The sequence below is a fragment of the Symphalangus syndactylus genome, chromosome 8, assembly GCF_028878055.3.
Source record: "Symphalangus syndactylus isolate Jambi chromosome 8, NHGRI_mSymSyn1-v2.1_pri, whole genome shotgun sequence".
Classification (NCBI taxonomy): domain Eukaryota; kingdom Metazoa; phylum Chordata; class Mammalia; order Primates; family Hylobatidae; genus Symphalangus; species Symphalangus syndactylus.
Genome location: NC_072430.2, coordinates 112,582,574 through 112,597,907, shown reverse-complemented (window position 1 = coordinate 112,597,907; position 15,334 = coordinate 112,582,574). Strand labels below are relative to the sequence as shown.

The window sequence follows — 15,334 nt, the reverse complement described above, 5'->3', positions numbered from 1 at the left end:
CTCTTTTTATGAGGTCCACCCTGGCACCATTTCCTTATCAGCTGCTTGCGGCATGCCTGTGCTTCATCCACATCCTTACATTGCCATGTAGCCTCGTGGTCCAGAAAGGCCATTTTACTAGGGGCATATCCTCTTGTGGTGTGTCCTTCATATTATGTAACTCTTAGAAAATTCTCAGTCAGCCACAACCTTAAACCAAGGTGATGTGAACGCCCTCAATGTGGACCATCTTTGTAATCACCCTTGGCTCTTATTTTTGAAAATTGATAGACATAAGTTGTCCTAGGTGTCTTTGCCATTGCAGTTTTCTTCCCCGTCCAGCTGCTTCTAAAATGATATGGCCCCAGACACCTTCAGCACTCATAATATTCTGAGTCACTTAGCTAAGAGGGAGGGAGTCAGCGCTTTTACCATCCAGCTCAGGAGGACACAGCATCTCTGGGTGAGTCAGGGTAGAATTATTACTCATAAGTGCTTCTGTCTCTGTGTGGGAGAACTACTGTATTCATCCTGTTAATTAGCCTTGCCTAACGAGCATGTAAACAACAGATTTCTTAGTTAGGAAATAGTGATACACTGATTCGTTTTGATGCGTGCATAGGATTCTTTGGGTTGAGCTCTTTTATTTCCTCAATTTCTCAATCTATTAAATAGGGGAAATATACCCCTTCTTACAGAAAGGGCATTCTATACAAATATAAGATAAAATGTCTATAGGTCACTGAGTTTGGCTGAAAAGCAGTATATTATAAATAGTTCGTTGCTGACTTTGCCTTTGTTGAACTGACAAGTCTTTCCAGGGAGAGATGAGGAACATTTGGTTGTTGAATGGGTGAGGTCCAATGGAGTGCTCCATAATTATGTAGCAGTTTATATTTGTAAAGGCATGTTGGAGCAGCTACCTAGTGAATGATCCACACGCAAAGCAATTTGATATTAGCAACTCTGTGGGATACAGGTAGCTGAGTAAGTCATGCAGAGGTTAAATGGTTTGCCAGAGGCCACCCAGCAAGTGAGTGGTTGAGCCAGATTTAGAACACAGTTCTAATTAGCTCCTGATTTCTAGTTTTGTACTGAGGCAAACCATACTGCACCCACATGCTAATCTTATTCCCTTCACTTTGTCAGAGGAAGGTCCCCTTTATATTTTGACCTATCTGAATATATTTATTATATTTCGATTAATTTCAAAACTAAATGAGGCAAGCTAGTAAGAAGTACTTAATTATAGAAATTAAACTTGACATCAGACTGTTGTACTGTAGTGAATTTGAGGGCTATAGAGCTCAGGAAAAAGATGAAATTCCAAAGAGTAAGGTTGGAAAACAGAGCCTAAAAGAATGAAGACAGAGAGTATATAGGAGGATAAGTAAGAAGGTCATGGTGTCTGCAGTCAAGTAGCTCAGAGTTTAGAGTAGGATCTAGAGAGATTGGCTGATCATTTCGGTACAATGTGGCAAACCCAGGGTGCTATGAGAGCCTGACCAACTAGGAAGGGCTCCCCAATTTGGACAAAAGCATGAAGGAGTAAAACAACAAGGTGGGTGGATGTTCGTTAAGAACTTTAAATTGGAGAAGTGGATAGGTCATGAGGCGCTATCTCTTATGCAGCGCGACAACAATGCATTTGTTCAATGCACGCACTTGCGTGTGTGTGTGTGCCAAACACTATTCCATGTATTTGGGGTACATCAATGAACACAATGAACACAAATTCCTGGACTTGTAGAGCTTATATTTTAGTGGAGAGAGAGAAACACTAAATGTTAAATAAGTCAATTAAATGGTATGTTAGAAGATGGTAAATGCTTAAGCAAAAAGGGTACCTCAAGCCAGGTAATCAAGGTTAACGTGAACAGTAGTAAGTCATGTTCATAGTATATACCCTTAATATTATATGATGAGAATGGTACTTCACCTCCATGGACTTCCACTCAAAAACATATAGCCCTGGTTTAATAATGAGAAAAACATCAAACAAGTCCAAAATGAGGGACATTCTATGAAATACCTGACTAGTACTCCTCAAAACTGTCAAAGACATCAAAAACAGGTAAAGTCTGAGACATTGTCATAGCCAACACAAGGCCCAAGAAACATGACAACTAAATGCCCTGTGGTATCCTGTATAGGATCCTGGAATAGATAGAGGACATTAGGGAAATTTGAAGAATTCTGAAAAAAGTATAGACTTAAGTTAATAATAATGTAACAATATTGGTTCATTAATTGTGACAAACGTATCATACTAATGTAAGATGTTACATAGAGGAAACTGAGCATGGGGTATATAGGAACTGAGTGTATTATCTTTGTAATAATTTTATAGATATAAAACTGTTGGCCAGGAGTGGTGGCTCATGCCTGTAATCCTAGCACTTTGGGAGGCCAAGGTGGGCGGATCACCAGAGTTCAAGAGTTCAAGACCAGCCTGGCAACATGATGAAACCCTGTCTCTACTAAAAATATAAAAATTATCCAGGCGTGTTGGTGGGCACCTTTAATTCCCACTTCTCAGGAGGCTGAGGCAGGAGAATCGCTTGAATGCTGTGGGGTGGAGGTTGCAGTGAGCTGAGATCGTGCCACTTCACTCTAGCCTGGGCGAAAGAGCAAAACTCCGTCTTGAAAAAAACAAACAAACAAACAAAAAACTGTTTTAAAATGAAAAGTTTATTTAAACAAAAGCAGAGTAAGGGAGCTCAAGAGTCTAGGACAGAGAAGTGCATTATAATTTTAAAGAGGGTGGTCAGGGAGGGTCATATGAACAATTACCTAAGGAGAGAGTTGTCCATGTTGGGGTGTCTGGGGGAACAGCAAATGCAAAGGCCCTGAGGTGAAAACTTGCCTGCATGTTTAAGAGCATGAAAGTGCTCATGGGGCCTCTTACCTTCTTTGGGCCTCAGTAGCTTCTTCTATGAAATACTAAGGTTGAAAACATAATCCCAAAGGCCAATTTCCTTGTCTAACAGTCTATGGCTTTAGACCATGTGGGTTAGAAGTATTCCACCAACCAGCATGGCCAACAATGGTGATATACTTTTTTTTTTTTTTTTTTTGAGACAGAGTCTTGCTCTGTCGCCCAGGCTGGAGTGCAGTGGTGCAATCTCGGCTCACTGCAAGCTCCGCCTCCCGGGTTCACGCTATTCTCCTGCCTCAGCCTCTCCGAGTAGCTGGGACTACAGGCGCCCGCCACCACGCCCAGCTAATTTTTTTGTATTTTTAGTAGAGACGGGGTTTCACCATGGTCTCGATCTCCTGACCTTGTGATCCGCCCGCCTCGGCCTCCCAAAGTGCTGGGATTACAAGCGTGAGCCACCGCGCCCGGCCACTTTTTTTTCTTTTTTTTTTTTTTTGAGACAGGGCCTCGCTCTGTTGCCCAGGCTGGAGTGCAGTGGCATGATCTCAGCTCACTGCAACCTCCGACTCTCTAGTTCAAATGATCCTCCTCCCACCTCAGCCTCCCGAGTAGCTGGGACTATAGGTGCACACCGTCATGACTGGCTCATTTTTGTATTTTTAGCAGAGATGAGGTTTCACCATGTTGGCCAGGCTGGTCTCAAACTCTTGGCGGATCAAGTGATCTGCCTGCCTCCCAGAGTGCTGGGATTACAGGCATGAGCCACTGCACCTGGCCTGTGATATACTTCTAACCAGCCTGCAAATACCGAGCCAGAAGCATAAAAAATAATATATGTAGATAGTTTGATAAATCAAAAAAAAAAGAGAAAGAAACAAATAATTTTTTGAAGGTTATTTACACTTTATCATGAGTAAAGACTGAATTTGAAACACTGGATGAGAAAAGGAATATCAGTAATCTTCAATTAACAACTTAATGCTCTGAACCTTGGTGGCTTCTTTATAAAATGGGAAACTTGTACTTTGTTTATGTTCATTTCAGTTTTTAGTAAGGAAAGAACAAAAAGTTTTAAGATTTATTATATTTATGTATATTTCTGTCTCTGGTATACAAGATGAAATTGAAAAATATCCCAAGTTTCAAAATTATAGAAGCACTAAAACCCTGTTACACATTTGGAGAGACTGAAGGTTTAACTTTAGACTCAGAAAAAATAACCCTGTTTACAGCTAGAAATGTTTTATAACTAATGTATATCTCTAAAAATAAATCTGTGCCTTGCTTCATGAAGTACTAACATAATAAATATCAAAATATATAAAAGTAGACAAATTCATAATCATTATCACTTTGCAAGAGGCTCTATAGAGGTCCTATGAACTACAAACCTCCTTGATACATCTGAAATAAAGGTCTGTGTATATGAGTTTAATTTATATAGGTTAAGCAAAGTAGATTGGTGCTGTTGATATAAATGTAGTGGTTTAATGACCTAAGTGGTAAAAATGAATTTAACCATAAAATTGTGAAGTTTTTACAAAGAAAGCACATCTGTCTACCTTTGCAACAACATATATGTATTAGTCCGTTTTCATGCTGCTGATAAAGATATACCCCAAGACTGGGCAATTTACAAAAGAAAGTGTTTTATTGGACTTACAATTCCACATGGCTGGAATCATGGTGGAAGGTGAAAGACACGTGTCACGTGGCAGCAGACAAGAGAAGAACTTGTGCAGGGAAACTCCTCTTTTGAAACTATCAGATCTCATGAGGCTTATTCCCTATCACAATAACAGCACGGGAAAGACCTGCCCCCATGATTCGATTACCTCCCACTGGGTCCCTCCCACAACACCTGGGAATTCAAGATGAGGTTTGGGTGGGGACACAACCAAACCATGTCAATATATAATGGTGTTGCTAGTTGCCTAGTTTTGCCTACTTATAAGTAGTTAAGGATTAAAAAAGCCCTTGTCTAGTTGTTTTATTTGTTTTTTGTTTTTTGTTTTTTTTTTATGGTAAAAGGTAAATGTGACAGTTGGGCACTTGAAATGTGACTAGTGTGACTGAGGAACTTTGACTTTACCAAATTTAAGTTTGAATGGTCATAATGGCTACTATCTACTGTACTGGACAGCATCACTGTCAAGGTCTGCTCTAATTTGGCCTGGTCTTGGTAATCTAGTGTTTGAAAGCATGGGTTACTGCTTGTGTAGGATTCTTTCTGCCCAGGTAGAGATGTAAGGTTTGGAACTTGAGTTCTGTAGAGAGAAAAGGATGAACTCAAGACTGCCATTCAGGCTGTGACTTCGCCTTAAGCTCATAGACACCCTGCAGACTGGACCCATACTCTGAGGCCAATCCTGGAAGTCTTGGGGAGTTTGGAGTCTGAAATCCTAAGAATGCCAGAGCAATTCTGAAGTCCAGAGTCATCATCAAGCATTATATAATCTAAGTCTAAGAAGCACAAGCACAGTCACGTTTGGATTTTAAAAAAGGGCAGAACCTCCTTCTCTGCTTCCCTGTGGCACCTTTAAACCCAACAAATCATCAGTGCCTTCAAAGTTTGTGAAAGGACTCAAGCATTTATGACTTTTAGACTGATTATGATATAGGCCCAGTCACAGAATTCCTAGTCTCTTTTGCTTACTATTTTAGGTCAGCATATCAGAGATTTGCCAGGGCAGTCTTTTTACAAATGCTCTGAAAGCATTTTCTCTGTGTGAGTAAAATCTATTGACCTTAATTCCTCTTATCAAGTGCTCCTCCCTGCTCCGTGTAAGTTTTTATCCAAAGCGGGTAGTGATATGTATTCCTGACAATGGCACTTCTGTGTAGGTGTTGTCTTCCTTTGTGCTTGAGTACCATAGAATAGGCGTAGAGGTGGGAAAGCAATTCGGCAGACTTGTGTACTGTAGAATACAATGAACCATGTGCCAATGTTATCCTGTTTATTTTCTTCCAGGAAATCAAGGATTGGTGTGGCATTGCTTTGACAAGTACTTCCTGTTGTCTTCACAGAGGTCTCACTGAAGAATAATCTCAAAGGAACATTTGGTCTCCCTATACATCTGTTAATGCCCATTAGCCACTAGAAAATGCTTTTAATTACCAGGAAAACATCAACCACCTTTGTGTTTGGCCTGCTTCAGGAAACCCAATGAAGGTTTCTTCCAGTTGTTTCCATAGCTCTATTGCTGAAGCACCCCTCTTGGTTGGGTGAATGTTCATGAAGCCATTTCTGGAACCAGCTTAGGAGGCTGAGGCCTCCTGGAGCCTGTGACATGGAAGCTTTGGAAGTGGATGATATCAGCCCGGCCTTAGAAGTTACAGAGGAGTTCTTTAGTACTTTGGATAGTAATCTAGAAAAGGCTGTGCAGCAAGCAGAGGTTTATGGGATCCAGGAAGTCCCTGAACTGGTGGGGCATGAGGTACTCAGTAACATAACAGACAATGGTGCTATGAGAAATGTCACCTCCCTGGGCAAGGGGGGCATGATTTGGGACCACTGTAAGAGCAGGCTCTTAGAAACCAAAGCTCAAAATGTCTTCCCTGCCAAAGAACAGTTTATGGTCCAGAGAGGGACAACCCCAGATAATCTTTCCTGGATGGAACAAAAGGAAGCATCAACCTTTAATTTCTTCAGTATCTGTCAGCGTCGGAGGGACCGGCCTCGTTCTGTAAATGACTTACTGGATGAGACCTCAACTTTCAAGCCAGGGCATGCTCGATCACGATCAGATATTACCCAAGTGGACTGGAGGGTGGTCCTCAAAACCACGCCTTTGCAGCAGCAGCAACAGCAGCAGCCATCGCTTCAAGGCCCGCACGTCACCAGGTCATCTTTTCTGTTGCCCTCACCAAATAAGATAGAAGATGCTCAAGGAAATACCGGTATGTTTTTAAATTTTATTTATTTCCTTTTTTATTTTTCCTTTTCGGGGCTGTGACTCAGATAAGCTTATATGTTTTCATATCTGACTTCCACTGAATCATTGTTGATTTTTCCTTTGTCTCTCTTAATCTGCCTCGTGAGAATCTTATGCTCCAGCGTCCACATCTGCCCTTGCTTATTTAAGCTCTCTCTTCCATTTTCTTGTGTACTTTACAGTCTTATTATCTTCCTAAGAGGTATTTAGTGAAAAGATGATTACGGTAAATTCTCCCTTTCTAATCTTGTATGTTAGAATCAGAATACTCTCATACTTAATATATTAATAGTATTTTCCTGTGCATATTGTATGATACTGCCTGTTCTTATTGTAGATCGTACGTAGGGCTGAGCCTATGCTAGGAAGGATTTAAAGATGTGTGAAGACACAATCCCTGCCCTAAAGAACTTTTCATCTAGCTGAGGGGATCCAACACCAGCAAAGACTCAAGAAGGTACTCGGTAATGAGAGACAATAGATGGGCCATTGAAATGTGTGGGAGGGGCTTTCGTTTTACTCTGTCCATATAAGAGTGAGTGGCAGTGACCGTAAGAGGACAGAAGAAGGAGAAGACACTGTGGGTTGGGCTTCTCAGGAAGGGCTTGGCTTGCAAGGGGACATGGAACTTGAGCTACATCTGGAAGGACACTAAGATGCAGACAGAGAGTCATGGGACATGATACTTGGTCAGGATTATGGTGTAAACAAAGGTGGGGAGAAGGGCGTGCAGAAGAGAACAAGCAGACTCTGGCAAGTAGAGCAAAGGACCCCATAGCCAGCAGTGGCAGGAAATGGCTGGAGAGGGCGGTTAGGTCTTCCCTCATGGCGGAGGGTCTTGAATTTCCTTTCTCCTCATACTTTATACACATATGTGTGCACATGAATATGTACTCATGAACTTGCTCTTCTGTGAGACACAACAAACTCTCTCTCCATTTTCCCCAGAATTTCCTTTGAGATAACCTCATTTATACAGGCTATCAATTTTTATTGCTAATGATTCTCAATCACCCTACTCAACCTTTAATGTAGATGGCTTCTACTCAGTTAACTGGGAGACCATTTTTGGTACTTCACTGCTATTTTAGTATTACTTCAGTTTCTATCATTGAGTGGTATTCTATTGATGCATTCAACATTTTAATTATAAAAATTAGCTTATAAGTATAACCCGAGGCAAGGATATAGTTTAGTATGTCTGTTAAGCAAATGCATTGTTCCTGAAATTCATCTTTTTTAAATCTTTTCCACTCTAATTCATGACTTGTAATTCCTTGTCTTCTCTCCTATGCTCTCACCAGTCTTACATCTAGCCAAGGGTAGTGACCATGGGAGTAAAAAGAAAAGGACATTATATATATTTTTTCTTCTTTTAAAATCTGTTTTTTTAGAGACAAGGTCTTGTTGTCTCCCAGGCTGGAATATGATGATGTAATTATAGCTCATTGCAGCCTCAAACTCTTGGCTCATGGGATCCTCCCACATCAGCCTCTCAAGTAGCTGGGACTACAGGCAGGCCCGGCTAATTTTTCAGTTTTTTTTAGAGATGAGGTCTTGCTATGTTGCCATGGCTGGTCTTGAGTTCCTGTGCTCAAGCAATCTTTCCATTTCAGCCACCCAAGTAGCTGGGATTACAGGCATGAGCCACCATGCCTGGCTAAGAAAAGGTTATTTTAAAGCACAGGACTTGATGACTGATTAGATATTAAGGGACATGGCTGGGCATAGTGGCTCATGCTTATAATCCCAGCACTTTGGGAGGCTGAGGCAGGCGATCATTTGAGGTCAGAGACCAGTCTGGACAACATAGCAAAACCCTGTCTCTACTAAAAACACAAAAATTAGCTGGGCTTGGTGGCAGGTGCCTGTAGTCCCGGCTACTTGGGAGGCTGAGGCATGAAAATCGATTGAACCTGGGAGGCAGAGGTTGCAGTGAGACCGTGCCACTGCACTCCAGCCTGGGCGACAGAGGGAGACTCTGTCTCAAAAAAAAAAAAAAATTAAAGGACTTACAAGTTGCTGTAAGCCCAGTGCCTAGCAGAATGATGGCTTTGCTTTGAGCTCATGTACAAGCAGTTGCACCTTCTGATTAGTAAATAACCTCAGTAGCTTTTTGGTTTCTTGGCATTCATTTTTATCACAACCTCCTTAACCATTTTATCACAACCTCCTTAACCATTCTAAATCCCTGGTGTAGCATGAGTCAAGAGGGTGTCCTATTTTCAATTTTATTTTTCCTATCTTCTTTTGATTGTAAATATAGGAGTTCAACCTTCCTTAGGCTCTCTCAAGACCTGAACTACTCCTTTAAGTGCTCAACAGACCATGATAATTATTTTTTAATTCTCATGTTTTAAAAAAGTTTAATATTAAATTATGTTGAAATATGAGAACTGAGTGGTATTTTGAAAAGTCAGCTGTAACAAATGGCATTTGCAAATATCGATATAATATATTCTGACCAGCATTTATTTATTAATTTTTAAATTTTTTTCCAACAGGGTCTCACTTAGTTGCCCAGGTTGGAGTGCAGTGGTGTAAATCATAGCTCACTGCAGCCTCAGTCTCCCAGGCTCATGCAATCCTTCCACCTCACCCTTCCAAATAGCTGGGACTACAGGCGTGTACCACCATGCCTGGCTAATTTTTTATTGTTATTATTTTTAGTAGAGATGAGGTCTTGCTATGTTGCCCAGGCTGGTCTCAAATTCCTGGGCTCAAGCAATCCTCCCACCTAGGCCTCCCAAACTGTTGGGGTTACAGGCGTGAGCCACTGCTCCCAGCCACTGCCACATTGTAGTCATCCAGGAGATAGCGAATGTGAGTAAATGGCATGCCAAGTTTTGGACACCTTTTCTTTCTGGCATTCTCTGGAGAGCAGGCAAGATAAATCATGTTCCTATTGCCCATCAGTTGAAGGGCAGGGACAAGCAGTGGCCACCCATTCTCAGGCTGGAGTTCTAGATTGCATGGCTGATCACCTATTCTGAGGCCAGTATTCTCATAAGCATTCCTGGAGGGGTGTGCCAATATCCAGGTGCCAACTAGTCAAAATCAGCCAGGATCTCTGAGTAAAATTTACTTTAAAACCTTTGAAGTTAGTAATCCAAACTGAAGAAAGACTCATTGTTTCTCCTGGGGAATATGCCAAAAGCAGAGGGAGGCAGTGTAGTACCTTGGCTAGAGCTGGAGATGAGGACCCAGGAGATTTGAGGTCAGGCAAGACCTCTTCCTTGAGCTGCAGACTTGCATCTCCAACTGCCTGGTGAGCATTTTTGTTGGAATGTACCACAGGCACCTCAAATTCAAAGTGTCTCAAATGACCCATAATCCTCCGTTCGCCCATTCCTGCTGTTCTAAGTTAACAAGGGTTAATGAGAGGCTGGGGGCTCCTCAGAAGAAATAAAATTTCTTCAGTGGGTTTCTGTTGATGAGGTCAACAGGTTTTGTGTCTAGCCCTGTCATTCTCTTACTTGCTGGTGTTGTTACTGCATGGTTATGTTTTCTCCAGTTAATGTTCATTTTTTTACCTGGCTCCTTTTCTGAACTCACCTTGCATAGCTTAAAGCCTTATCGGAAGTGCTTCTTCCCTCGTCTGCTCCTTCCTCCTACCCTCCTCCATCCCTTTCCTTCCTCCTGTAACAAGTCCAAGGGTCTTCTTCATCAGGTAGGGCCTCTGCGTCTTCTGTCTCAATTGGTGATGAATAACCAGGCTCTTGAGCCTTTCTGAGGATAAATGCTGCTTTGGGTACATAAAGCAAATTGGGCTCCGGTATAATGAGGGCTGTGAGTAGCTAGAGTGTAGCAGCTATTTTGCTAATAGGGAAGCCTGGTCTGAAGGAGGCCTTCTGGTCAAACAAACTAGCATATTTGTTAGAAACACTGACTCTAAACCTAGACTGCTAGGGTTTCCAACTTTGCTCTAGTACTTACTAGTTGTTTAATATAAGGCAGGTTTCTTAATCACTCTGTACCCCCATTTTAATTTTTTTTTTTTTTGGACATAAAGTGTCAGTTAATGGTAGTACTGACGTCAATTTCTTGTGAGCATTAAATGGGTTAAAACATCTAAAGTACTTCTTAGAACCATGTTCAGTACACTTGAACACTTAATAAAAGTTTTAAACATTTAATGATATAATTGTTATTATTATGAATTGAATTTGAAACCCATCAGTGAGAATCAAAGTGACACTAACAAGCATTTCAAGTTTTTTTTTGTTATAAAATGGGCCTCATAATAAATATTTCTTGAAATGAATTGGCCTTCCTGTGGTATACTTTCTCATAGTTATTAACTGGTTTGTTAATGGGAAATAGACCATTCTTTCCCTCTCTCATACTGATTTGTGATCAGCTATTTAATTGTCATTCACACCAGAGTTTATGGTCACTGATGGAAGCGATTGTTTCTTACCCATTTGTTTTTCTTTTCTTTTTAAGTTACTTTTCACCTGAGAATTTTACCCATTGTTTTATCTTCAGTATCTAACTTAGTGCTTTGAACATGTGCTCAAAAATATGTGCTCGAACATTTTTCAAATGTAAAATGAATGTAATTCTGGCAAGAACTAAGCTGATAAATTAAAGATATTAACTTCTTTAGCTGGTTTGTGTCTTTCTAGAAAAAATGACTCCACCCTCTTTTCTGATATCCTCCCTTTCTCCACCTTCACATCACGATTTAGCATTTGCACATCCTCTCTGTGAAGCTCTGTAGCAGCAGTAAATACTGAAAAATGAAGATAGGCTTTTGTCTCAAAAGCTGCCCTGATAAGAGAAAATCGAACACTTTTGATTTTCTCTCCCTGACTGTGTTCACTTTCCCCTCCCTGACTGTGGCTTATAAAGTGCCCCTAACGTTGGAAGAATGTTACTCTGGTCTTGGAGAGCTATTTAGATACCATTTCAGACTCCTGAGTTGCATAGGCACAATTAAGATTTCCCTTCTTACAGGAATCTTGACTGCTGTTTGATGAGCACAAAGCCTGGTGAGATCATTGTGGTTTGCCCTTTAGTCTGTCCGAAGTTGGCAATCATTTGAGATAATTTTGTAACTTTTTCAACTTTTCTCTGTTCCTTGATTGTGTTTCTTTATAGAAGATTATTGCTTTGGATTTGGAGGCCACTGCTTTCCTAGAATGGGGAAGGGATATATGAGAGAAGAATACATGAAACAGATTAACAGTTTGTTTATTACTATCAAAGCCAACATCTGAGCACCTAGTGTGTTTATTCTCAGGGTGAGTGAGAGAGCCCAGGTGGAAAGAGAGGGAAAAATAATAATAATAATGGCAGCGGCAGCTAACACTTTGTGCACTGATAATTTTAAGTGCTTTATAGGTAGCAGCTTATCCTGTGACATGGGTTTTTCATTGGTCCCGTTTTAAGGATGATGAAACTGAGGCACAGGGAGCATAAGTAACTTGTTCACATTCCCACAGTGAGGGAGGAGTGGAGCCTCAATTTGAATCTAGGCAGTCTCCCTCCGAGTCCAGGCTCTTAACCACTAAGCTGGGGCTGTGCCCTTACTTTGGAAGCTAGTGGTCCTCAGTCTCCTCAGCCCTCCACTTTGAAAGCCTCATTGGCAGTAAATCCCTGTGGGGGTAGTTGGTGGGGATCAGTACGATAATGTTCACTGAACTAAAATTAACCAATATAGGTATAGTTGAAATTATTTAACACAGAAAGATTTATGTGTGCCTTGTAACTCTATCACCGGTTCAGAAAAACTGAGGCATGCCAAAGCAATCCAGCTAAGCAAGGATTGTTTCCTGCATTTAACTTATTCACTGAAATACTCAGACACAGAGCCGGTTACAGTTTCTTAGGAGACCAGTGAATCCACAAAAGGAAGACGGTCACTTTGCCTTTCATACTCTTTAATGTTAGCATGCCAACAGCTGAAGTGAACCGACCTCGATGGGTTTGTAAGCATGGAAGGGAGACCTTTGGGGTTTTGCCCCATTAAAAAAATTATTATACTTTAAGTTCTGTGATACATGTGCAGAACGTGCCAGTTTGTTACATAGGTATACACGTGTTTGGCCCATTTTTTAACTGTCTTACTTGGGAGATTGCCTTGCCTCACGCAGAGGCAGACCTAGCTCTGACTTCTTAAGAAGGAATGTCGGCTGTGCCAGTGGATGAAGGTTGCCACCAGTTGATGGGATGTGGCTTTTTTCCTATCTAAATAGTTAACACCATTTCCATCATCTGAGGATTGAATAGTTTTGTCTCAGGGTTAAATCATGAAGTGATGATGGGAAGAAATAGATCTAAGGCAAAGTGACAGCAGAGGCAATTATCTCTGGAAAACCTCAAGGTAGGTGGTGGACGCCAAAGCTTTCTCAGGATCAGTGCCTCTCCTTACTGCCATCCCAGCATCTGCTATGCACTTGGTAGCTGTAGCAGGGTGTGACTGGGAACTAGCCCTGAGAATGGGCCCTGATCCTACTACCAAAATGGCTGATTTCTTACAAGTCAACTCCAGAAAATGGAAAAAAAAAGAATGGCTGATTTCTAGTCTTAGCACTAATCTTAGTTGTATAAAGACATGCTCTTCACTAGTGTCTGTACTAAACCCTTTTCCCTCTGCATCACTGTCATCTGTTCTTGTTCATTGAGTAATGACACAATCATAAGCACCAAGGACTTTCCCGTAGGATAAAGAAGACAAGGTCTTAACATCTCAGAATTACAATCTAAACATAAATGTATCATAAGGTAAGAACATAAAAAGTCATGTGAACATGTGAACATACATATGAAATACAGGTTATACACACACACACTTATAACAAAGTATAGATACATAGGCTATATGGAAAGAATCCTCAACTAGGACCCGAAAGGTTATCCAAACTCTACTCCTGATTGACCTTGTAAGTTTGGAAAAACCACTTTATTGTCTATTGCATTTGGTTTACAAACCTACTGAGGCAGGTTAAATTATCTCTATTGTCCTTCCCAACTCCAAAATTATATCATTCTAGGATGTATTTGAATTGACCCAGACTCATGGTTGTGTGGAAGCTAGTTACTGTAGTCAGATAATAAAAAATTGTAATGAAAACGTAGGTATGGTTGAAATTATTTAACACAGAAAGATTTCTGTGTGTCTTGTAACTCTACTTCTGGGTGAACCGCTGTTGCAATTTTTAAAATAAAAAATTTTTAAAGAAATCCTTTGCATTAGCTATAGAGCTCTGAAACTCAACAAACTGCCAGAATCTAACTTACTTTTCCATTCTGACTGTGTTCACATTTTCATCTGCTTGGCAAGGGCAGTGGTCAACTGGGCTTTTGTTTCCGTCGGTTTCACTCTCTGGTGACCTGGTACCATTCCTATGCCTGTATTTTCTTGTTCTAAGTACTTCAGGAGAAGGTCTCAAGCAGAGATTTTCTTTAGGGCTAGAAAAACCATGGCAGTATAGTTTCTTTATCCCAGGTTTTGTGTTACTCTGTTTCAGTTCCCTTTTTCCCCATCTTTCACTTTTTAAAAAAAAGCCAAATTTGGGACTTATACTAAAATGACTGCTTTTTCAATTATGATGTTTCTCAAAAGCCTTGGAGCCAGTAGAGGTGGGAATATTCCTGCAGGCTAAGAACAAGTGAGGTCACCAGGACATGGTCTCTTGCTGAATTTATGATTCACCCTTCAGCAAGATTAGTCAGTACAAAGAAGTTGCTAAAATAGGTCACAGAAAATTGATTTTATATGGTTGTATAGTTTCCATTGGTTACATTATTGAATGTTGGCCTGTGGCAGCTATTTGGAAACCCAATATGCCTCATTGACAGCCCACATTCTGATTCATAACACTTCTGTATGGGAACCTTTAAATCAAAATGTCTGATATTTTTTCCTGGTTGTCCTATTAATTTTTTTTTCTTTTTGGCTAAGGAAAACTATGGTTATTAATTTTATAAACTGCTAAAGTTTTCTTTCTAAAATACAAATCTTTTCATGTCACTTTGTTCTCAAAAGTGAACCATAGTTCCCCACTTCTTACAAAATCAAGTGTAAACTTTATAAAGCATCCAGGTATCTTCCCAACCTTATCACCCACACCTTCTTTCTTTTGAAACTTTTTGCCATTTTTGAAAGTGCCATGTGCTTTCAAGCTCCTGGGCCTTTGCTGTCTCTTCATCCCAGAATACTTTCCCTGCCCTTTTCACTTTCCAAAAATCCTCCATTATTTTTCAAGGACCAATTCAAATCCCACATCCTCCCTGGGACCTTTCCAGATTTTTCTCAATTAAAATTCTTTTTTTTTCCCTTTCACTTGATGTTCCCATGGCACATTTTACTCTGCTATGCACGATAGATAATTGCTTGTCCATCCATCTCCCACACCAGATTGGAAGTCCTTTGAAGAGATCAACTGTATTGTAGAAAACTGTACTGTACCAAGCATGAACACATGGAAGGTTGAATTCTGTGTATTGGTGCTTAAAAATCAGGACAGAATAGTGATGTTTTGTTTTTTATTCAGAATGGAAGGGGCTACTCTTTCCTTCCTCATTAGTTACAGCT

General features: G+C 40.6%; 1 protein-coding gene across 7 annotated transcripts in view; it reads left to right on the top strand.

The window, feature by feature from the left end:
- The window catches only part of PLEKHM3 (pleckstrin homology domain containing M3), a 223,753-nt gene that overhangs the window by 33,930 nt on the left and 174,489 nt on the right, over positions 1 to 15,334 (top strand). For all 7 annotated transcript variants that reach the window (XM_063645025.1, XM_055290390.2, XM_055290391.2 and 4 more), the window contains exon 2: positions 5,829 to 6,757. In XM_063645025.1, the coding sequence (XP_063501095.1) occupies positions 6,148 to 6,757 (610 nt within the window). In that variant the 5' untranslated portion in view covers positions 5,829 to 6,147. The remainder of the gene's footprint in view (positions 1 to 5,828; positions 6,758 to 15,334) is intronic.